Source organism: Diabrotica virgifera, chromosome 7 (genome assembly GCF_917563875.1).
Source record: "Diabrotica virgifera virgifera chromosome 7, PGI_DIABVI_V3a".
NCBI lineage: Eukaryota > Metazoa > Arthropoda > Insecta > Coleoptera > Chrysomelidae > Diabrotica > Diabrotica virgifera.
The window spans coordinates 205,734,113-205,759,431 of record NC_065449.1 but is presented as its reverse complement, the minus strand read 5'-3'; the positions used below and the strand labels follow the sequence as shown (position 1 = coordinate 205,759,431).

At 33.4% G+C, this 25,319-nt stretch overlaps 1 protein-coding gene across 1 annotated transcript in view; it reads left to right on the top strand.

Moving 5' to 3' along the window:
• LOC114339053 (regulating synaptic membrane exocytosis protein 2) overlaps positions 1-25,319 on the top strand; it is a 142,111-nt gene that overhangs the window by 99,785 nt on the left and 17,007 nt on the right. The window contains exon 5 of the mRNA XM_050657084.1: positions 19,955-20,136. Within this exon, the coding sequence (XP_050513041.1) occupies positions 19,955-20,136 (182 nt within the window). The remainder of the gene's footprint in view (positions 1-19,954; positions 20,137-25,319) is intronic.

Here is a 25,319-nt window from a genome sequence, read left to right as displayed (position 1 = left end):
TAAAATAACTTAAAATCTTAAAAGTAAGTGAGTTACGCTCAAAATATTGCTGGTCTTTATTATTTTTTGCTAAAAAAATCGCGAAAATTGCCCCCTAATTAGCTCCCCAAATAAAATTAATCGTTACCGCTTCACAAGTTACTTTATTTATGTATTGTTTATATTATCTATAAGTTTCATTGGTTCAAAGTACTCATTTTTGAAAAAAATGGGTTTAAAATAAAACATTTTTTTTATTTTGAAAAAAATGAAATTTTTTATGGAATTAACTTAAAAATTATTAGTAACAATCTATAAAAATCTCAAAGAGTAATAAAATGTTGGTTTTTCTTTTCTGAATATTTTTGATTATTTGTTTTCTTGTTAGACAAAAATTGGTTATGCTATGGCTGTTCAAAATTTGCCTGAGTCGTGATTAGTTACTCGTTCAAGCCGTTTTAACTACAGCTTTTTCGAAAAAAAGCACTTTGAACCGATGAAACTTACAGATCATATAAATAATACATAAGCAGAATAACTTGTCAAGTGATACTTATCAAATTTATTTGTGATACTAATTAGGAGGACCAACAATATTTTGAGCGTAACTCACTTACTTTTATTGTTGGAAGTTTAAAAAAACAAAATTTTTAAACATTTTAAAAAAGTTGAAATGAATTTTCCCCGAAAAGTGCTCCGTTTTGGGTTATTTCACATTGAAATATTCGATTTGGAATTTGACGAAGACGAACCTACTTTTCATTAGCTACAACTCTGCTTCTACTGAGTCTACAGACCTCATGCATACACCAGTTTTTTCAATTTTTTATAAGCTATATTTTTGTTAAGAATATATTTTTCAATAAAATATTTACCTTTTGAGTTACTTCCGAAAAACCGTCCAAAAACATGTTTTTTATGTTAAAAATGAACATATATATTTACTCGCAAATAACTCGAAAAGTATTGACTGAAAAAACTCTATAGAACAAAAGTTGTTTAGAATTATGTCATTTTATCCAATTTCGGTCTTTTGAATGTATATCTTTCACCTTCGAAAGGGGGTATTTCCTAATTTTTATAAAATGGAGGGGATGTAGAGTTGTATTTTTTTTCTTATATAATAATATACAATTTCAACTACTTATTCCCAAATGTTGATCCTTCCTTTATTTTTTGGGGTCAGATTGTTCTTTGATCGGGCTATAAGTCGAAACTAACGACAAAGGACTCCTTTGTTTGCATATCTTTCTTTTGTAGAAAATTAAGTATATATCTGCAGTGTGAGGTTCTGCATTATCTTGTAACAATATTGTAACAATATTACTTGATATTTGAAACCCCCTGCATCGACTTACTTTTCTAGTGAATAAAAGAATCAAAAATCGAATTATAAAAGTGAACTCAATATCAGATAGGATTATATCTCTGTAATATAACCTATTATATCTGTAATATAATAAAGATACAGATATTACAAGTATATGCCCTAACAGGCGATGCAGAAGATGAATAAATACAACAAAATTGTAAAAAGACATAACAACGGCATGGAAAATAGAAAACTGGTACTACTGCGTCATTATGGGCTTTTTAGGGCCACAATAGGCGAAACAAACACCAAAAATAGTTATTAAAAATAACGAAAACTTTGGAACGGCCAAACTTAATGAGGGTAGAGAGAGTCTAATAAACTACCTACAAAGCGAAATCCTCTATTGTATAAACAGTTTCTTTAAAAAGCCACAAACTAGAAGATGGACATGGAGAAGCCCAGATGGGAAAACAAAAAACGAGGTCGACTATTATCATATCCAATAAAAAACATATATCTGACGTAAATCAATGACGGACAAGAGAGGAAAAAATAACATGTTCCCTACACTTGTAGAATTAAAACAAAATGAGGACATACGTGAGGAAGACCTAAAGAAAAGTCTTACACTAATATATAAACTAGAAGAAATGGAACTAAATGAACTTAACATAATAGTAGGGGGAAAGCATGCTTTATTTTGCAATTACTCGGGCGCTATGGGGACCTATTGGGTTGTGATCATTAGGTTCTAAAACCAAACGAAGTTAAGGGGGGTATGGTTTGAAATATTTTTTTATTATTTCAAATAAAAGTGCATACTTTCAAGAATACTCTCTGAAAATTTCAGATTGATCAGAGTAAAATTACCCGAGATACAGGGTGTTGAATATCTTTACCTTCGACCCGCGTTGCCGCGGCTTCGCGCCAGCAGGATTGAGCGTAGTGAGAAACGTTAAACAATTGTTCGCCTTCTCTTTTGTAGATTACTCCGCAATTTAAAAAACATATTCCAATGTTCATCACTTTACGGTTTGGCAGACAAATAAGAAGATGAAGATGCAGTTGTCAAAACTTTACACGCATTTTTCTCAAAACTGCTTTTTCAAATGCAGTGGACATTGTAACTGAATTCGTATTTTTTGTTCAGGTGTTGAATATCTTTACCTTCGACCCGCGTTGCCGCGGCTTCGCGCCAGCAGGATTGAGCGTAGTGAGAAACGTTAAACAATTGTTCGCCTTCTCTTTTGTAGATTACTCCGCAATTTAAAAAACATATTCCAATGTTCATCACTTTACGGTTTGGCAGACAAATAAGAAGATGAAGATGCAGTTGTCAAAACTTTACACGCATTTTTCTCAAAACTGCTTTTTCAAATGCAGTGGACATTGTAACTGAATTCGTATTTTTTGTTCAGTAATATTAAATCTGTTGGTTTTAACAAAATTTTTATCAAAAATTACGTATTTTTCATTTCTAAGTGATCCAGATCCATTTCCAAAAATTCAAAAATCATTAAAAATAAAAAAACTCGACGTTGTTACCTCGTGAAACTCATAAGCTAATTAAATATTTTTGAATTTTTTGTTTCGTATGATCCAGTGATGAGTTCTGGTGTCCACCGCAAAATCCATTTTTTTTGAGCTGCCTGCCAAAATTTGTCACCAATGGCTTACTTTTCAATATTTTGGATTGAATTTTTTCTTAATTATTTTTTGAATTGTACTTAATATGTTTATTTAATTTAAAAATAAATTAATTCTATCATAGCTTCGAAAAAAATTCACAAAAATGTGCTTGATATGTTGATTTCAAACCATATCCCCCCTTAAGTAAAATTTTTCATTTTAGTGGGGACTTTCCATTTTTAATTTAATTTTCCATTTCCAACAATCTTTTTTCCGATTATAGCGCCATCTATCCATTATTCGAAAAAATGTTTCGAATAAAAGTTACTTATTTTTACGTAAGGAATCCAAATCTGCAATAAAAATGGAGGCTCCTATTTAATATTTTAAAGTAACCCCCCACCCCACCTCCTTGAGCGGTCGTGTTTGGTGTCATTCGATAGATTTTAAAAAAATATTGAATACGTGTATTTTGCAGTTTTTCGATCTGATGTTTATTTCGCGAAATATCGCGGGGTTCCTATTTAAAATTTTAAATTTACCCCTCTCCTTGGGAGAACGGGTATAATATGATTCGTCATACAGAAGTAAAAACTTCGATTTATCGGGAGTTTTAATTGTGGAACGTGATTTTAATTGTGGAACTTATCATCCTGACTATTTCACTAGACTGTTTTTAACTGATAAAACGGCATAGCAACGCATCGTTTTCTACTGACAAAACTCCTTAGCGACGTGATTTCTCAGCGACAAAATTATGACAGGTCCGTCACGAAAGTGTCTAGTAATAACAAATAAATAAAGATTATATTGTCGAATATCATTCGAGAGAAAATTATTTACCGGCAAAATTTTCTCCTGGTTTCATTCAAGTTCGTTGCGTTTTGGTAATTTTCGCTTATGAAATTTTGACAAAACCACTCGACTGACGTCTCGTGATTTAAGTCAAAATTTAATTCGCGAAAATTGCCAGGCAACAAACTTTCATACCAGTCGAAAATATTGCCGGCAAAATTTTCTCTCTTGTGATATTATATATAGTCTAAGAGCTAGTGAACCCTCCGACTAACGGTCGTCCTGTAAGGTTAGAAATTTTTCTAGTGATAATTCATAGTACACCAAGGCTAAAAACCATGACCTGGCAGGCCTCAGTGGTGCACGTGTATCTACCAGGTGAATCGAAAAGTGCAAATTTAGGGGGTAAAATAAACTTTCTCCTGTAAGGTTTAAATTTAAGTATGTGTTTGAGTAAAACATTCAGAAGAAATGTGTGCAATGACAGGCGATTCTGAAGAGCATAAGACCTTGCCAGGTGAGGGGAAAGATTAGGGGTTTTTCCTAAAATTATTCTTTTTGCATCGAGTTCAAGTTTTTTGAATCATTTCAAACAGAAAACGTCTTTAGTGATTTTTCTCTTAAGTTAATAGTTTTTGTTATATGAGCGATTGAAAATTTTGAAAATCGCGAAATCGGCCATTTTTAACCCTAAATCGGACATTTATCTAAAAATTTCAATGTTGCCAAGATACGTAGATATTCTTTAAACATTGATTGATGAAATCCCGAAGAGATTTTTGCAATAAAATATCGAAAACCCCCTTTGTTTTTTTAATTGCTAATCAAGCAGGTGCGACACTGTAGTATAAGTGAGGACGTTTGAGTTTGCATAAATTCATTATCTCGAGAATGGGCAAATTTCAAGAGAAATCCTCAGACAGGTCGATTTTTATTTTTGAATTAGTACTTTTTGGCATATATATAATACTAGTGACGTTATCCATCTGGGCGTGATGACGTAATCGATGATTTTTTTAAATAAGAGTAGGGGTTGTGTGATAGCTCATTTGAAAGGTTATTTAATTCTCTATTCAGTAATATAAACAATAACATAATTATTTTTACAGGGTGTACAAAAAAATTTTTTTATTAAATTAACTTTGATTAAATTTGACAAATAGAAGAAAAATTTTTTTTGTACACCCTGTATAAATAATTATGTTAATGTTTATATTACTGAATAGAGAATTAAATAACCTTTCAAATGAACTATCACACAACCCCTACTCTTATTTAAAAAAATCATCGATTACGTCATCACGCCCAGATGGATGACGTCACTAGTATTATATATATGCCAAAAAGTACTAATTTAAAAATAAAAATCGACCTGTCTAAGGATTTCTCTTGAAATTTGCCCATTCTTGAGATAATGAATTTATGCAAACTCAAACGTCCTCACTTATACTACAGTGTCGCACACGCTTGAGTAGCAATTAAAAAAACGAAGGGGTTTTCGATATTTTATTGCAAAAAACTCTTCGGGACTTCATCAATCAATGTTTAAAGAATATCTACGTACCTTGGCAACATTGAAATTTTTAGATAAATGTCCGATTTAGGGTTAAAAATGGCCGATTTCTCAATTTTCAAAATTTTCAATCGCTCATATAACAAAAACTATTAACTTAAGAGAAAAATCACTAAAGACGTTTTCTGTTTGAAAAAACCTAAAAAACATTTGTTCGATGCAAAAAGAATAATTTTAGGAAAAACCCCTAATCTTTCCCCTCGCCTGGCAAGGTCTTATGCTCTTCAGAATCGCCTGTCATTGTACACATTTCTTCTAAATGACTTATTCAAACACATATTTAAATTTAAACCTTACAGGGGAAAGTTTATTTTACCCCCTAAATTTGCACTTTTCGGTTCACCTGGTAGATACACGTGCACCGCTGAGGCCTGCCAGGTCATGGTTTTTAGCCTTGGTGTGCTATGAGTTATCACTAGAAAAAATTTTAGCCTTACAGGATGACCGTTAGTCGGAGGGTTCACTAGCTCTTAGACTAATACGACAAGTTCATGATTGTGAAAACTAGCAGGTTGTTTTTAAGTTTATTTAATAGCAAACCTTATATGATATATGAGAAAATGTTTGTCCGATAAATATGGTAGGCATTTTAGTAAGTCCGACAGGTAGAACATGTCAAATGACAGGAATTCATCATCATCAACCCGTACTCGTCCACTGCTGGACATAGGTCTCCCTCAGCTCTTTCCATATTTCTCTGTTTTGTGCGGCTTGCATCCAGTTGCCGACAATACGCTTCAGATCGTCAGCCCATCTGGTTGCTGGTAGTCCTCTGCTCCGTAGTGCTTCTTCTCGTGGCCTCCACTCGACAATACGTTTTGTCCATCGGTTGTCTGACAATCTGGCGACGTATCCTGCCCAATTCCACTTGAGCGACGCGATTCTTTCGACGGCGTCCGTTGTTTTTGTTCTACGACGTATTTCTTCGTTTGGGATTCGGTCCCTCAGGGAGACACCCAACATCTGGCGCTCCATAGCCCTCTGAGTTATGCGAATCTGATTCACTACCTTTTTTGTGAGTGTTAATATTTCCACTCCATAAGTGAGTACAGGCAATACACACTGGTCAAAGATTTTCCTTTTCAGGCATATGAGTAAGTCTTTAAATACATACGTTTACCAAACGCTGCCCAGGCTACTCCTATGCGACGTGGGAGCTCGCACGTCTGGTTATCTCTTCCCAACCGAATTTCATGTCCTAAGTACTTATAAGATGCAGTATGTTCAATATTCATTCCATCAACAACAATATTACGATTTAGCACCAGATTAGTCATTATTTGCGTCTTGTTGATGTTAATCTTTAGTCCGACCTCTAAGGAAGCGTGATATAACTTGTTCAACATTATTATTGCATCATCCATGCGATCGGCTATAAGGACGATGTCATCTGCGAATCTAAAATGACTGAGGTTCTCTCCATTTATATTGATATCATATTCGTTCAGATCTGCCTTCTTAAAACTGTGTTCTAAAAGGGTTGTGAACAGCTTTGGTGAGATGGTGTCTCCTTGCCGTACTCCTCGCTGCATACAGAATTTATTAGTTTGTTGATCAGAGAGTCTTACGCAAGCCGTTGCATTGTGCTAGATATATTTTATCATGTTAGTGTAGCGATGGTCTATTTGGCATTCTGTCAATGCTTTTAACATTTTCTGCTGGTTTATGGTATAGAACGCTTTCTTGTAGTCCACTAATATCAGTGCCAATGGTTTGTTGTATTCCAACTACTTCTCTATAAATTTTTGATTACCAGTAAGTGGTCGTTAGTGCTATATCCGGATCTAAACCCAGCTTGTTCTCTAGGCTGATAGAAGTCTAACTTAGCCTCCAGTCTTTTTTTTTTGATAATTTTTGTGAAAAGTTTATATAGGTATGTGTGATAGCAGACTGATCTGACGGTAGTTTTTTAGATCTGTTATGTCACCTTACTTGTGCAGTAAAACAATGACTGCATTGTTCCATTGACAAGGGGTTTTTTCTTGGTAAATGCATTCGGTAAAAAGTTTGGCCAAAACCTGGATAATTTTATTTCCACCTTGTTTGATTGCCTCGATAACTACTCCGTCATTGCCAGGGGATTTATTATTTTTCATTTCTGAAAGTGTCTTTTTTTTTAACTTCGTATGGTGTTACTTCTGGCATTAATTCTGATCTCTGGTTTGTGATTTTGGGCAGGAGCTGATCTTGCCTTGAGTTGGTGCTCTCATACATTTCGCGATAAAACGATTGGACAACCTTAAGGATTTCGGCTCTATCCGTAGCAATGTTGTTGTCTTTGTTTCTTATTCTGTACATATTTCTGTTGCCAATGTTATTCGTATTTCGCCGCAAAACTTTTAAACTTTTTTTTCTTGAATTATTTGAGATATTTCTCTTGTATTGTTTTCTCTTACGTCTTTTCGGATTGATCGGTGGATATCTTTATTTGATTTCTTCAGTGTTGTGTAGTTGGAGTCGTATTTTTCCGTCAGTTGTCTTCTTTTACTTATTAACTCTTTGGTATCTTGGCTTAATTTTTCTTTATGGGTTACGACCTCGGGCAGCACTCCCTTTCGGTTTCTTTTAGTGCTTTCGTTATGAGATTATTTGCTAGTTCGATGTCTTCTATTTCGATTTCTAAGTCTTTTATTAGTTCAGAGAAATAAGGAAAAAAAATATCGTGTTGGTGACACATCCCCCTCCAGGCTGAAACCAAATTTTTCGAGTAATATGGTCATCTATAATAATAACCTATATGTTTCCTGCAGCCGATTTTGATGATATACATAGTTATAAACAAATGAAGATCAAAAAACGGTAAATTTTCGCTTTTTTCGTCTCTTACTAAAAAATTGGGCATTTTAAACAAATTTGAGAGTAATAAACTCATAAACCGTATAAAAAACTTCAATATGGCGTTCGCTGAATATGTCTATCCTTATTGGTTACTTAGAAAATTGCCAAATAAATCATAAATTTTGAGTTTTAATAAATATTCATAACTTATGTAAAAATTAACTTAGAACCTTCTTATTACATGGAATGCTGAGACTTATGGTGCTTAAATTACACCCTAAATTCCAAAGCAATTGGTCAAATAGTTTAAAAGTTATTTAATTTGTTTATTCAAAATTAATTTTTTTTGCAACACTGTAAGTCAGAAAATGATGAAGTTACAGTAATATTTTGGATAGTTTATGAAAGAAGAAAATTTACAGTATTAATTTAATTTAAAAAAAATGACAAAAAATAATTATAGATATTGCAAAATAATTTTGCAAAAACATGTGAATTAAAAAAATGGGGGGGCTAACTTTGTCCCTAAATGTTCTAGAACAGTTGTTTTTCTTTCTAAATGTGTATAAAAATTCAGTCTTTCTAAATATGAAAAAATAATTTTTCTACGGGTAACGGTTAAAAAGTTATTCTAATTGTTTTTAAGTAAGCAAAAAATGGACATGTTTTTGCAAAATAATTTTACACTGTTTAAAATTGTTTTTTGTCATTTATTTTTAATTAAGGTAATAGTATAAATGTTCTTCTTTCATAAACTGTCCGAAGTATTATTGTAACCTCATAATTTTCTGACTTATAGTGTTGCAAAAAAAATGAATTTGGGAAAAATAAATTAAATAACTTTTAAACTATTTGACCAATTGCTTTGAAATTTAAAATATAATTTAAGTACAAGAAGTCTCGGCATTCCGCGTAATAAGAAGATTCTAAGTTAATTTTTACCTAAGTTACGAATATTTATAGAAACTCAATATTTATGATTTATTTTGCAATTTTCTAAGCAACCAATAAGGTTGGACATATTCAGCGAATGCCATATTGAAGTATTTTATACGATTTATGAGTTTCTTACTCTCAAATTTGTTTAAAGTGCTTAACTTTTTGGTAATAGACGAAAAAAGCGATAATTTACCGTTTTTCGATCTTCATTTGTTTATAATTATGTATATCATCAAAATCGGCTGCAGGAAACATATAGGTTAATAATATAGATGTCCATACTACTCAAAAAATTTGGTTTCGGCCTGGAGGGGGATGTGTCACGAGAAAAACCTTATTTCTCTGGACTATATACGTCTGGTTAGTATATATTCATAGAGGTCATTGTTTTCTGGGGGAATCCATTTCTTCTTTCGTGTTTTGAAGATCATCTTTGTTCTTTCCAAGTTGACAGAAATGATGTTGGTGATAAATAGCAGTCTGATTTTTGCATGGGAGTTTAATGAAAGGGTAACAAATGAATTGGAAGTTCTGTCCGACAAAATAAATGGGACGTTTTCGTAGTCTGACGTTCGAAATCTGTAACCTGTTCCACAATTAAAACTTCCTCTGTTCCAGTGTTCCCGTACATCAAAGTTTGTCCAACTAGACACCGTTAAGCTATTAACAAATTTTCAGCTTGCTATTAATAAACTTTTTTTGGTACGCGGGTTCCAGACCTATAAGAGAAGACAATAGAAACTATAACACGGAACTCGTAAGCACAATTGTAGAGAACAACAAAAATATTAAAGCAATTAAAGGAATATGAAACAAAGAAGTAAAAATACTCTGTTACGCAGACGACGCAATATTGATAGCTCAAGATGAAGATAGTCTGCAAAGATTAGTCCATAGTATTAACATAAGAGCAAAAGAATTCCATATACAATTTCATATCAGAAAACTAAAGCCATAATAATTAGCAAAGAACCAATCATATGTAAAATAGAAATTGATGGCATAAGTATTGAACAAGTAATGGAAATAAAATATATACCTATGAATTACACTGTCTAGCTACGGAGACCTTGACAGAGAAGTGAGAAATCAAGTACAAAACGCAAATAGACTGACAGGATGACTTAATAACACTATATGACGAAACCGACATATTAACACTGAGATAAAGTCAAGAATTTATAAAGTCAGTGTAAGACCAATAATGGCATATGTATCAGAAACTAGACCAGATACAGCCACAACACAAATACTACTGGACAGAAGAATTAATCTCCAATCGGTATCGGTAGAAGTATCGGCTGACCGTTCAAAAAAAAGTGTGACAACCTTCCACGGAGATATTAATCCGCCAATGAACAAGCAGTATTGCTTATAAAAATGAAGAAGAAGAACACAGCGGAAAAACGCCAAAACTCGAATTATATATAAAAACCAAAAATTCAAACGTGACAAATATGATAATCGAAGACTATCATCTAAGTATCTATACATCAACGAATTCATGGGCTAACATCGCGCATAGTAAGATAGCCAGACGCATGGAGAAACAGCATAATGATACCAATGTTCAAGAAAGGAGACAAAGAAGACCCCAACACTGAACACGGCACTTAAGCTAACCACAAAAGTCCTAACCAACAAAATCAATAAACTAACAACTTTATCAGATGAACAACAAGGATTCAGATCCGGAAGATTCTGCGTAGACGCCGTATTTGTACTGAGACAAATCACAGAAAAGGCCATTGAGTACATTAAACCAGCATATCTATGTTTTATAGACCTGACAAAGGCTTTCGATCGCATCCAAGTCGAAGACGTCTTACATTTACTCTATAGAAGAAACATACCAATCAATATTATACAAACCATCGAAAACATCTACTTTCATAATCGAATACAGGTAAAGATAAATGGAAAACTAACGAAGTTTATACCAGTACAAGGCGGAGTCAGATAAGGTGACTCCTTAAGCTCACTGCTCTTTAATATAATAATGGACGAAATAATAGAAGCAGTACGTAAAGGTCATGGTTACAGAATGGGGAACAAAGAAATTCAAATATTATGTTATGCAGACGACGCCCATTAATCGCCGAGACAGAAGACGATCTCCAAAGATTAACACACATCTTCAATACAACAGCCAAGAAATACAATATGATAATATCAGCAGAAAAAACCAAATGTATGACAACATCTAAATACCCACTACAATGTAAAATTGAAATTGATGGGAAAATAATAAAGCAGGAAGCAAGGTTTAGATATCTAGGAATAGATATAACCAGTTACGGAGATGTTGAAGAGGAAGTACGACAAAAAAGCTTAAAAGCAAGTAAAGCAGCGGGATCTCTTAATGACACAATCTGGAAGAACAAACACCTAACACAAGACACAAAAGCGAGAATCTATAAAGCAGCAATTAGACCTATATTGACATACACGGCGGAGACAAGACCTGACACATGTAAAACGAGACGACTACTAGAAACAACAGAGATGAAAATACTCTGACGAATATCAGGGAAAAGTCTGTTGCATAGGGAGAGAAGCGAAACATAATAAGATCATGCGATGTAGAAGACATAAATGGATGGGTGACAAAACGGAAACAGGAGTGAAACGAACACATTAGTAGAATGGCAGAGAATAGGATAGTACGAATAGCACGAGATAAGTCACCAAATAGACGAAGAAGTATTGGCAGACCAAGAAAAAGATGGTGCGATAATTTAAGCAATTTAGAAGGCTAATATTGAAGAAGAAACAGGCTTTAAAGCCTACGTACAAGAAGGAAGAAGAAGAAGAAGACATCGTAAGATCAATTGATGTTACCAATGCCGGTTCAGAATAACTAGTAGAGATTACGAATGAGAGAATTGCGTATGCTCATTTTCAAATTAAATATAACCGTTAACCTGATTAGGGCGGAGTTACTAAAGAATGCTCCAATTAGAAAGCATTACAACTTAAGAGCCAATGAGAGTTTTTATGAATAAATGTTTAGCATGAGAGGGTCCTAGGCAAAATGAACAAATCATTTTATTGTGCAAAAAGAGCGATAAACAAAATATCGAAAATTACTGACTCATAAACTCAACCTCCACACAAAGTCCTCACAAAAATGAATAAATTAAAGGCTAATAAATTCGACAGCCATCAACCTCCAGAACAGGAAGGTTTTCGCAAAGATTATAGCACTGTAGAACAGATTCGGAACATCACATTTGTTGACTATCACGAGGCCTTTGATTCAGTTGAACTATGGGCCGTATTCGAAGCAATGAATAACGCTAGGATAGACTCCAAATAATATAACAACCTGATAAAACATCTATAGAGTTAAGTCACTGAAGGTTTTTACCTCCGATTTCGTCACCTCTATCGATGTTCATGAAAATTGGTGAGTAGTTAGAAGATACTTCAAGAAATTAAAGTGACATGGTACCAACTTGCGCTTTTACCTTGGGGGTGGATGCCACCCCTTGTCGGGGATGAAAATTATTTTATTAAAAATATCTCCAATCTATTTAAAGATTATGAAGGCATAAAGGAATTAATGTGTTCCTATATTTTTAACAGTGTATATAAATATAATTTTATAGTGAATGGTAATATTTGTAAAAGATATAACATCGAACGTTATACAAAGGCGACATAAATTATTAGTGTAATATATTTATTTTAATAATTCTAGAGTCGTAAATGAACATGAAATAATGCGATATTACCGTGTAATTTGCAGTGTCACTACCAAATTGACTATTACCTACCCACGTGTCTAAGTATTTCGTAGAATATTTGGGTAGTTGAATAAAATATGAAAATATTTAGAATTAAGTTTTCAATTAAAAATCTTTTTGTAATATTTTTAATATTTTTCAATATTATTAATGTTTATATTAGGTTGAAAACTTTGCCTTTCAGTGGCCAGATGACGCTAGTCACCTACTTCATTAACGTCAGTTGCAATGCGGGGATAAGCTTTCGTGGTTTTGTCACTTCGAGCAGAGATCAGCAAGCGTGCGCCTCTCCGATGATGACTCCAAAAGAGTCGAAAATCGTCGATTCAGAGTGCTGGTTTGCGCTCCCTGTTCTAAGTGAAAAATAAGACAGTTTTGCCTTCGCATTGCAACTGAATAAAAATGGAATTTTTATTTTATTTTTGAAACTATTTTCTTATTGGTCTACTTTTCTATAAAAAAAAAGAAAGTTATACTATAATTTTTTGTCGCCTTTTTAACATCTATAACAAAACAAAAAGCAAGAAGTTGTATATCAGTACCATTTAATATTTAGCCCAGTCGGGATAGCATTTGACCTTGCATTAGGAGCTGCCCCAAATTCTATTTTTCTAATCTTTAGGGAGGGACAATATTAGTATAAATTTAAAATCTCGACTGAATTCCACCGTTACGTTAGCCGTCATCTTGATTTTAAACGAGAACCGTTTTTGCTCAATATCTCCGCCATTTTCAATGTTTTGACAAAAAGTGTAAAAATTGAAATTGTTGAAAATGCCATTTTCTATAATTTCATTTATTATCATTTTTTTTTTTTCGTGCGGTCGATATTTTCCGAGTTATGAAGGGAAAATAGTGACAGTTGTAGCATAGTTATTGAATTATTGAATAATCTCGTTTATTATTAGTTTTACAACAAATATATGTCTATACAAAAATGAAGAGAATTCAATTTTGTATAATTTTGATGCCGTTCATTTTTTTGATAAAATCAATATTTAAGGTAATACGTATGTGGTAAAAGTGCGAGCGTAAGACCTGATTGATTTTGTAGCAATGGTTTTTGTTCAATATCTCCGCCATTTTTTTTTACTTCTTTACTTCTTAGTAATAGACGAAAAAATCCAAAATATGGCATTTTTTGATCTTCATTTGTTTATCACTATGTATATCATCAAAATCGGCATTAATATAGATGCCGATTTTTTTTTTCAGCCTTTTTTCTATTCGAAATGTCGAATAAAGGCCTCTCCCATTTCTCGCCATTCATCTCTGTTGTGTGTGAGGCGTTTCCACATTGGTCCTGCGACTCTTCTGATATCATCGCTCCAGCGCATTTGAGGTCTTCCTCTTGGTCTCTTCGCTTCGTACGGTCGCCAGTTTCCAACTTCCTTGCTCCATCTACCATTTTCGAGACGTTCGTTGTGTCCAGCCCATTTCCATTTTAATTTAGCCGCTTGTTCCACGGCATCCCTTACTTTTGTTTAGATGCCGATACTACTCAAAAAATTTGGTTTCGGCCAATGCGGCCAATTTTGGGGGACGTGTGACGCGAAAAATCTTATTTCTCTGGACTATATTATTTATTGTTACGCTAAATACACACAGATCGATTTTTAACTGCCGATTTTTATCGCCCATCTAACGCTAAATACACACACATCGATTTTGGCCTGTCAATTTTTATCGTCCGATATTTTACTGGTATAGCAGGTGCTTACAGATACATTGATATTTACTGTTAAAACAATCAAGGTCTTGGTTGTCGTGATACGAGGTTAATGAATAAATGAATCCTAAACGAGTTGTTGCTGTGTGTTTATTGAATCGCCATATTAAAACGCAAGATTAGGTGCGTAGGATTAAACGCAAATGGTGGATTCATCCTATCAATAAAAACAGAGAAAAAATGGAGATGTTCTACACTCTTTTTGAAGAACTAAGGCCTCTACATGCATCCGTAGTTAGATTCTTGTCCTTAAATATATCCAAAGTTTTGTCCCACAAAACAGGTCTTGCCTCCATTAACGAAATAAGGACATCATTGTTAAGAAAATCAGTAAAATCACTCATTTTAATAATTTAAATTATATTCAAACACTACCAAAGCTAAAATTAAAACGTATAGGTACCTACAATTTCACCGATCTGTGGAATGGCCGGAATTTGCCGATAAAAGTCGATGTGTGTGTAATGCTGCATTGAGTCACGGTTCTTAGACATTACTAGTAAAGTCTAAGCGACGACTTGCCTAAGCGACGACTTTACACCTGGAAATCTCCTATGGACACTTGTGGAAGAATAGTAAGAAATCAAATTGATTATATCTGTATATTAAAAAGATATAGAAATGCTATATTATCCTCCAAAACATATCCAGAAGCGGATGTACCCTCCAACCACAACTTACTAGCAGCTAAAGTATTACTTAAATTTAAAAAGATTTAAAAACCCAAAATATCTCCTAGGATCAGCAAAGATAAACTTTCAAATGCGGAAGTGAAAGAAATAGTAACCGATAAATTTGAAGATCAGTTTCAGAAATTGCGAAATAAAAATTCAGAAGACCAATAACTATGGGAGTCATGCAAAGAAACATTGGAAAAAGTCCAAGAAGACCATCTAATGCAAAATCAGCGTAGGAATAAGCAACAGTGGATGACAGAAGAGATATTGAATTTAATGGATTCAAGAAGAAAATATAAGACTGCTAATCTAACAGAATACAAAAAGCTAAACAGTATGATTCGAAGAAAAATAAGATCAGCTAAATCAGAGTGGCATAAACAACAATAAAACAACAATAAAAGAAATTGAGAACTACGAGCGTATCTATGACGCATTCAATATGCACAAAAAACTGAAAGAAGTTGCAGGACTGAATAAAAAATGTAATCTTCCACTAATCGAAGATAAAAACGGAAAAATTATAATCGATATCGAAGGTCAACTAATACGATGGACAGAATATATAAAGGAATTATTAAGCGAACTAGAAACACTAGATGACATGATCGTTCCTCCAATAACTAGGGAAGAAGTGCAATACGCTATAAAGAACGCAAAAAACGGCAAGGCGATCGGACCGGATGGGATTTACGTAGAAACGCTAAAGCTTTTAGGTACCGAGGGCATTAATATACTTACGAAATTATTCAACTTAATCTACGAAAGCGGAAAAATTCCTAAAGATTGGCTTAAGTCCTCATTTGTTGTACTACCAAAAAAATACAGAGCCACAAAATGCAGCGACTATCGGACCATCAGCCTAATAAGTCATGTATGGAAAACTGTTCTCAGAATAATTCATCAAAGAACATATAGAAAAATTGAGGAAAGAATCTCAAGTACTCAGTTCGGTTTTCGCTGTGGCCTTGGAACGCGTGATGCACTATTCGCAACTTAAGTTTTAATTCAAAGATGCAGAGATGTAAATCATGACGTTTTCATGTGCACGATTGATTTTGAAAAGGCCTTTGATAAAGTTCGTCATGAAAAAATGCTACATATTCTCAAAACTACTGGTCTGGACGGTAGGGACATTAAGATAATCGCAAATTTGTATTGGGGCCAGGCTGCATGTGTTAGGGTTGGGAATAAGTGCTCTGAAGAAGTAAAAATCAAGCGTGGAGTTCGACAAAGCTGTATATTGTCACCAATGTTGTTTAATCTTTACGCTGAAACAATCTTAAATGAAGTGTTGGAACACGAAAAAGAGGGAATGCTCATTTATGGTATGCTTATGAACAATATCAGATACGCAGATGACACCTTGTTACTGACAGGATCAATTGAACATCTTCAAGCGTTATTGAACCGAATGGTGGCATTTGCGTGATATATGGACTCAAATTCAACGCAAGAAAAACAAAGTTTATGATTAGTAAACAGGCAGCCGTAAATAATAATAACTATAACGTAACAATCGGTAATGACTCAATTGAACGGGTAAGTAATATTGTATATCTGGGTACTCATATTAATGAAAGCTGGAACCCTGGTGCAGAAATAAAAAGTAGAATTGCCAAAGCAAGAACAAGTTTTATGAAATTTGAGAAAATCCTGTGCAGTCATGATCTAAATTTGGAACTTCGCATAAGAATGGTTCGATGTTATATATTCCCAGTACTACTTTACGGGGTTGAAGCATGGACCCTGACAGAATCGCTTTTAAAAAACCTAGAAGCATTTGAGATGTGGGTCTACCGCCGTATTCTGAAGATCAGTTGGGTAGAAAGAGTCACAAACGAAAGGGTTTTGCAACGTTTGAATAAAAGTTGCGAAGTAGTGAACACGGTTAAAAGACGCAAATTGGAATACTTTGGTCATATAATGCGTCACCCAGAAAAATATGACATACTTCACCTTATCATGCAAGGTAAAATAATGGGAAAGAAGTGTGGGCCGCCGTACAACTTCTTGGCTTAAAAACCTACGCCAATGGTTTGGGAAACTAGCACTGAACTATTTCGTGCGGCTGTAAATAAGACAATGATTGTTAATATGCTGGGCAACATGAGAGCCAACGATCGACAAACGGTCTCGGCACGTTAAGAAGAAGAAGTAAAGTCTAATAACCGTGGCATTGAGTCATATACGCCACTAGTGCCGGCGAATACCGTGGCAGTAGCCGGCTGCAGAACGATATTTTCTCGCATGTGGTTCACTATCAGAATTTAGACGGCCGATAAAAATTTCCCGTTAAAAATCGATGTGTGTGTATTTAGCGTAAATTCCGATAGTGAATCACAGAATGGGACATTTCACACACGCCGACCGCTTATAGGTGACGATAAATATCGTTCAGCAGCCGGCCACATAGTGGCGTACATGACTCAATATAGCATTACACACACATCGATTTTTATCGACAAATTCCATTCAACATATCGATGAAATTGTAGGTATACGTTGTAATTTTAGCTTTGATAGTGTTTGAATATAATTTAAATTATTAAAATGAGTGATTTTACTGATTTTCTTAACAATAATGTCCTTACTTCGTTAGTGGAGGCAAGACCAGTTTTGTGGAACAAAACAAGAATCAAGAATGTCCCCATTTTTTCTCTGTTTTGATTTATAGGATGAATCCACCATTTGCGTTTAATCCTACGCACCTAGTCTTGTGTTTTAATACGGCGATACAGTAAACACACAGCAACAACTCGGTTGGGATTCATTTATTCATTAACCTCGTATCACGACAACCAAGCAACTACTTGTTTTAACGGTAAATATCGATGTGTTTGTAAGCACCTGCTATACCAGTTAAATATCGGACGATAAAAATCGACCGTCCAAAATCGATGTGTGTGTAGTTAGAGTTACTACTCTACTTTCGGATTAATTGGAAATACCCTCTCAAGTTATTTGATTTAAATGGGACATCCTGTATATTTGTGCAAATTTTGCTATTCCTAATTCATACATACCAAGTTATTACAGATTCGCAAATTTGGTTGGTATTCGGCTACTAACCTGGCCTTCTATACGTCCAGACCTTAACTCCATAGAGCATTTGTGGTACCACTTGGGAAGAATACTTGTGCTTAGTCAAAACGCCGTATCTACAGAGTGAATGCTTTATCACATTTGAGTAAAATCGATTTTTGTTCGAAGTATTCGTATACATGTACACTGGATACGGCATAGGATGCGGTGTGTTTAATGTGTTTTGGCTTAACTTACGTAATTTTTAGTAAGCAAATAAGATAGATATGCACATTTGAGTTAAAAAGAAGTAAAATTTTAATTTTTTCAAATTTTTGCTTTATTACAATTTTTTTCGTGCGGTCGATATTTTCAAATTAATGGGGGAAAATAATGACAGTTAGAGCATAATTATTATTGAATTATTTCGTTTATTATTGATTCTTGTCGGACTAGCGATACATACCTGTTTTTGTTTTTGTAGGAAATTGTTTTATTTGGATGAAAAATACACTAACCTATCAAGTGATACCTTTGTCCTACTGTTACTAATAAAAAAATGGTCAATTGGTAATAACAACTTTTGAAAGTAGGACAGGACAACGTACCACACAATTTGTAGGACAACATGAGTGTTAAACATATATTTTTCATCCTATCCCAGTCGGGATAGTATTTGACTTTGCATGCCGAGCAAAAATGTCGCAAAATTAATAATAAACGAAATAATTCAATAATTATGCTCTAACTGTTATTATTTTCCCCCATAACTCTGAAAATATCGACCGCACGAAAAAAATTGTAATAAAAGGAATTATAGAAAATCACATTTTCAACAATTTTAGTTCTCATACTTTTTGTCGAGAAGTTGAAAATGGCGGAGATATTGAGCAAAAATGGTTCTTGTTTAAAATCAAAATGACGGCTAACGCAACGGCGGAATTCAGTCGGGATTTTAAATTTAAACTACTATTGACCCTCCCTAAAGATTAGAAAAATAAAATTTGGGACAGCTCGGCATGCACGGTTAGGCCTGTTATTCGTCTAACCGGACTGGACTATCCCTGCTATCTTTGTTATCTACCAGATATGGAAATTGTTAAAAAAAAAAAAGTTGGGCGTCTCGTCAAAATGAAGCTACTCACGAAAAATTAGCTTGTTAATAGTAAATGATAAAAATAGGCGTGGGTTCCCTGACTATTATTATTTATTATTGATATGTAATTTTATTTCTTATAAAAATGAAACAATTTTTTTCGCTCTTCACTTTTTGCGGGGGCCCGCTCTTCACTTGTTACCGGGGCCCGCTCATCCCTCTTGGCGGCCCTGCTCGAGCTCGAAAGAAAATGAAACAAACGAATAAATCTTTATTGTGACTTAATAAAAGACGAGAGATTCACTATTACAGTAATATTAGAATTTATGTAAATAAAAAATAAGCACGTAAATGGAGACTATTTTATCTTTAAGTATAAAATGCGACAGTGTATTATTTAAACGTAATTTTTGTGTGTTGTCAGAACAATGGTGGGTTAAAGAGTGAGTATATTTCTTTTTAACAGGTAACTTTACAGGGTTAAAATAATATATGTTGCGATTATGACGTGCGGGTGTATAACTGCCGACATATTTGCATTTTCAACGAAACGAAATTATTATCTATTGATCATTCTTCAACATTATATCAACAACGTCGATGGACAGAGAAGATACATCTTGAGATTGAATTTTATTATTTCACAAACTCACAATCTATTTTAATTCTAGGAACAACTAGCTCGGGAGAGATGCGTGACAGGTAGAATACAAATTCAAGTATGGTACCACGATGAAAGAAATGAACTAGTAGTTGCAGTTCTAGCAGGAGACGATTTAGCAGCTAGAGACGATAGTTTGGGATACGGTTCCCTTCCAGAAGCCTATGCTAGGTTGTGCTTACTACCTCTAACGTAAGTTGAAATTTTTAAACCAGTTTTTAGTTTGTATTAGTATTTTTCTAAGTTTTAAATTATTAGAGTAAACGGTATTAAACTGTATTAAACCGTGTAAACGATACACTTTTCAGCAGCTGATACTCGAATGAAAGATACAGGGTAAGAGATGTCTGAGACGAAAAAATATGCCATTGCTGCGTAATATTAGCGAATTAACAGGAATACACAGCTGTGAAGAAACCATAATAAAGGGAAATATATTTTTTCTATGTATCATAAACGTTTTAAAGAAGAAATTCTTGCTAAAGGTGTAAGTACATAATAGAAAAATTCACGTTATGGTGATGTTAATTAACAGCAAAAAAATTTTGAACGTTATGTAAGGACGTAAACAGGCAATCTGGAATATATTTTATAACCTGTGGTTCATTTCATAAATATATTTGAAATTTAAGTCAGGACACGTAAACTTCATCTACCTCCAAATCTAATATGCGGACAAACAAAACAAAAAAATCCTGAAATCCTGAAACTCAACAAAAGGTATTTATAGTATAAAGATATAAAGATTTCGGTCCCAACCTCATCTCATTCAGACGGGAAAGTTGAGGACTCTTACCACGAAATATTAATAGAGCTAAACGAGACATGTACAGGGTTATTCACTATATGTTGACCCTCCTGTAATCTGCTTTATTTACAGAATTAGAAAAAAATGTAAAATACAAAAGTTATTCGATTTTTAAATTATGATTTTTTGACATATATATCGTACTTGTGACGTCATCCATTTGGGCGTAATGACGTAATCGACTATTTTTTTAAATGGGAATAGGGTTGGAGTGCTAGCTTATTTAAAGGTTATTCAATTCCCTATTCAGTAATATAAACATTGACATGACTAATTATACAGGGTGTCCAAAAAAAAATTTTTAATTAAATTAATTGACAGAAAAAAAAGAATGTATGTAATTTATTTAATTCACAATACATTCTACTGCTGTCAGAAAACAGAAATAAATGTTGATTGAACAAATAAACACTACTTTTCACTTAAATTCAATCTTCAAGCTGCTACCCATCTGCCTCTTGGCAGTTTGAACATTGAAATTAAGCAAAAATCAATGTTTATTTGTGCAATAAACTTTTATTTTTGTTTTCTAAGAGCAGTAAAATGTATTTTAAATTAAATAAATTACATACATTCTTCCTTTGTGTCAATTAATTTAATTAAAAAAAAAATTTTGGACACCTTGTATAAATAATTATCTTAACGTTTATATTACTGAGTAGAGAATTGAATTACCTTTCAAATGAGCTAGCACATGTCCCCTATTCTCATTTAAAAAAATAGTCGATTACGTCATCACGCCCAAATGGATGACGTCACTAGTACCTATGTTATACATGTCAAAAAAGAATGTGTGTGTACTTTGTACGCAAGGAAGAAGGTATACTTCTATTATATAATTTCAAAGAAATAAATATACTTAACAGGTTATTTGTATTTTATTTAAATATTAAACTAACATTCTTACCTACCACTTTTAAAAAAATTTTATTAAAACGATACCAAAAAAAATATGAATCGTCCGGGATTTGAACCCGGGACCTCTTGATCTCCGGTCACACGCTCTACCACTGAGCTATATTCCCTTTACTTTGACAGGTTACAAGATTTCTCATACATACTGACAAATTTAATAGACCAAGAGAAGTATACAAAAATACTTTAAATATACTTACTATTATTATAAAATATCTTATTCCCGAGGAAGACAAATGAAAAGACACAAAAATTATAATAAATAATACATTTACCAAAAACACTAATATATCCTTTTAATGATTTATTTGCGCTGACAGCGCTGATACATACATATATCTTGAAAGATTAGCAACGAAATACATACTGTCTGTGTGCGCATGCGCCCGGCATAATAAAATTTCACTCTCGATCGTAAAGAAGTATAACTTCAAAAATTATATTTTAAAAATCGAATAACTATTATATTTGACATTTTTTTCTAATTCTGTAAATAACGCAGTTTGTAGCAATGAATAACCCTGTACATAATATGAGGTGAGTTTAATGCTAAATCTCCTTGGTTGTCTTCTTCAGAATAACTAATTGCAAATGAACTGCGTCTTCTACAGAAAAATATCAAAGAAGATGGACTTGACAAAGCCCGGATAGCAAAACCAAAAACGAAATGTACTAGAGAATTGCCAACAAAAGAAAAATGTATACAGAGCTATCTCTACAAACTGTATACAGTGGAACCTCGATAACTCGGGTTAATCGGGACCGCGGCCGATCCGGGTTATCGAAAATCCGGCGGCAGGTGTGCAGGTAAATGCTTGAAATAAAGCAAAAACTGAACTTTAGAAGTAATATTTATAGTCCATTCACCCACGGTCAAACATTGCAAAACCTCCGGATTTTAAAAAACCGCTTGGATTGACATGAAATTTGGTATACACTTATCTATGTCAAAGTAAAAAATGCTATTGTGCTGATGTATGCTTTTGCCCTGGATGTGAGTTTCACCCCTTCTGGGGGGGGGGACATTTTTCAACAAAAAAACAGGTTTTTAGACGGCTTTTCGCAAATAACTCTAAAAGTAAGTATTTTATCGAAAAATATATAGACCGGGCAGTATCGTCGCCCCGCTAGCGAAATTATTCCGATTCGATTTTTTTTGCAGAAACTTACTCAAAAAGAGGTCCTTATAACATATCCACAGGGTGCCGGGCGGTGCCGTGGTCGAAAAATTGTTTAAACAATTTTTTTTAAACAAATTCACAAAAATAATTTTTTCATCTCGAACAATTTTTTTTTAGATAAATTGGCTTATTCTGAGCAAAAAAGGTATCTTGTCATTTTTTTTATAAAATTGATTGTTGTCGAGTTATATGCGATTAAAAATTTGAAAAATGCGAAAATAGCCATTTTCAAGGCTTAATAAGTCGAGTAAACATTATTATTATGAAATTCAAAAAGTGACCAAATCAATTTTCAAATCCCTTCTTCAAGGTCCTGAAGAGATCTTTGTCATTATTTTACTACAAAGCTGTTATTTTTAATTATTAACAATTAGCGCTATAGTCCAGGATGTATCCGTCGCCCCCGTTAGTGAAATTATTCCCATTCCATTTTTTTGCAGAAACTTACTCAAAACGAGGTCCTTATAACATATCCATTGGGTGCCGGGAGGTGCCATGGTCGAAAAATTGTTTAAACAATTTTTTTAAACAAATTCACAAAAATATTCTTTTTATTGCGAACGATTTTTTTTAGATAATTTGGGTTATTCTGAGCAAAAAAAGGTCTCTTGTGATTTTTCTCTAAAATTGATTGTTGTCGAGTTATATGGCTCTTTTCGCATTTTTCAAATTATAAATCGCGTATAATTCGACAACAATCAATTTTAGGAAAAAAATCACAAGAGACATTTTTTGCTCAGAATGTCCCAAATTATCTAAAAAAAATTTGTTCGAAGTGAAAAAATTATTTTTGTGAATTTGTTTAAAAAAAATTTTTCAACCATTTTTCGACCACGTCACCGCCCGGCACCCTGTGGATACGTTATAAGGACCTGGTTTTGAGTAAGTTTCTGCAAAAAAATGGAATCGGAATAATTTCACTAACGGGGCGACGATACATCCTGGACTATAGCGCTAATTTTTAATAATTAAAAATAACAGCTTTGTAATAAAATAATGACAAAAATCTCTTCAGGACCTTGAAGAAGGGATTTGAAACTTGATTTGGTGACTTTTTGAATTTCATAATAATATTGTTTAATCGAGTTATTAAGCCTTGAAAATGGCCATTTTCGCATTTTTCAAATATTTAATCGCATATAACTCGACAACAATCAATTTTAGAAAAAAATTACAAGAGACCTTTTTTGCTCAAAATAGGCCAATTTATCTAAAAAAATTTTGTTCGAAATGAAAAAATTATTTTTGTGAATTTCTTTAAAAAAATTGTTTAAACAATTTTTCGACCACGGCACCGCCCGGCACCCTGTGGATATTATATGTTATATGTTATAGGGACCTCTTTTTGAGTAAGTTGGTGCAAAAAAATCGAATCGGAATAATTTCGCTAGCGAGGGCGACGATACTGCCCGGTCTATTATATTAGTTCATTTATATTCTTGGCAAAAATATAGCTCATAAAAAAGTGAAAAAAATGGTGTATATATGAAGTCTGTAGACCCAGTAGAAGCCGAGTTGCAGCTAATGAAAATTAGGTTCTTATTCGTCAAATTTCAAATCGAATATTTCAACGTTAAATAACCAAGAAATCAAGCACTTATCGGGGAAAATAATAATATCAATAAACTTATTTTTATTTTTTTTTCTAACGTCAGTTAGAAAGTTTCTAACGTCAAAACTAAGTAATTAGTACCTAAGTTACGCTCAAAATAGTGTTGATCCCTTTTTTGGTAAAAAATATCCTGAAAATCCCCCTAATTAGAATTCCAAATGAAATTAATTGTTACCGCTTTACCACAAGTTAATTTACTTATGTACTGCTTATATGATCTGGAAGTTTTATAGGTTAAAAGGGCTTGAACGAGCCACTAATCACAAGTGTATGCAAATTTTGAACAGCCATATCTCAACAAATCTTTGTCTTACAGGAAAACAAAAAATCCAAAATATTCAGAAAAGCAAAACCTACATTTTTTTGCTGCTTGAGATTTTCGGTATCACGTATCACTAATGATTTTTAAGATATCTTGAAAAAAAGGATTTTTTTTATAAAATAACAGATGAAACTTAAAGATTATAAAATGTAAACAATACATATACGGAGAGCACGTAAAGTTTGGAATAAATTCATTTTCTCGAGAATAGACGATTTTGGAAAAAAATCCCGAAACAGGTCAATTTTTATTTTTAAATTACGACTTTTTGACATATATATCGTACTAGTGACGTCACCCATCTAGGCGTGATGACGTCACGGTATCACGTATCACCAATGATTTTTAAGATATCTTGAAAAAAAAGGATTTTTTTTATAAAAAAACAGATGAAACTTAAAGATTATAAAATGTAAACAATACATATACAGAGAGCACGTAAAGTTTGGAATAATTTCATTTTCTCGAGAATAGACGATTTTGGAAAAAGAATCCCGAAACAAGTCAATTTTTATTTTTAAATTACGACTTTTTGAC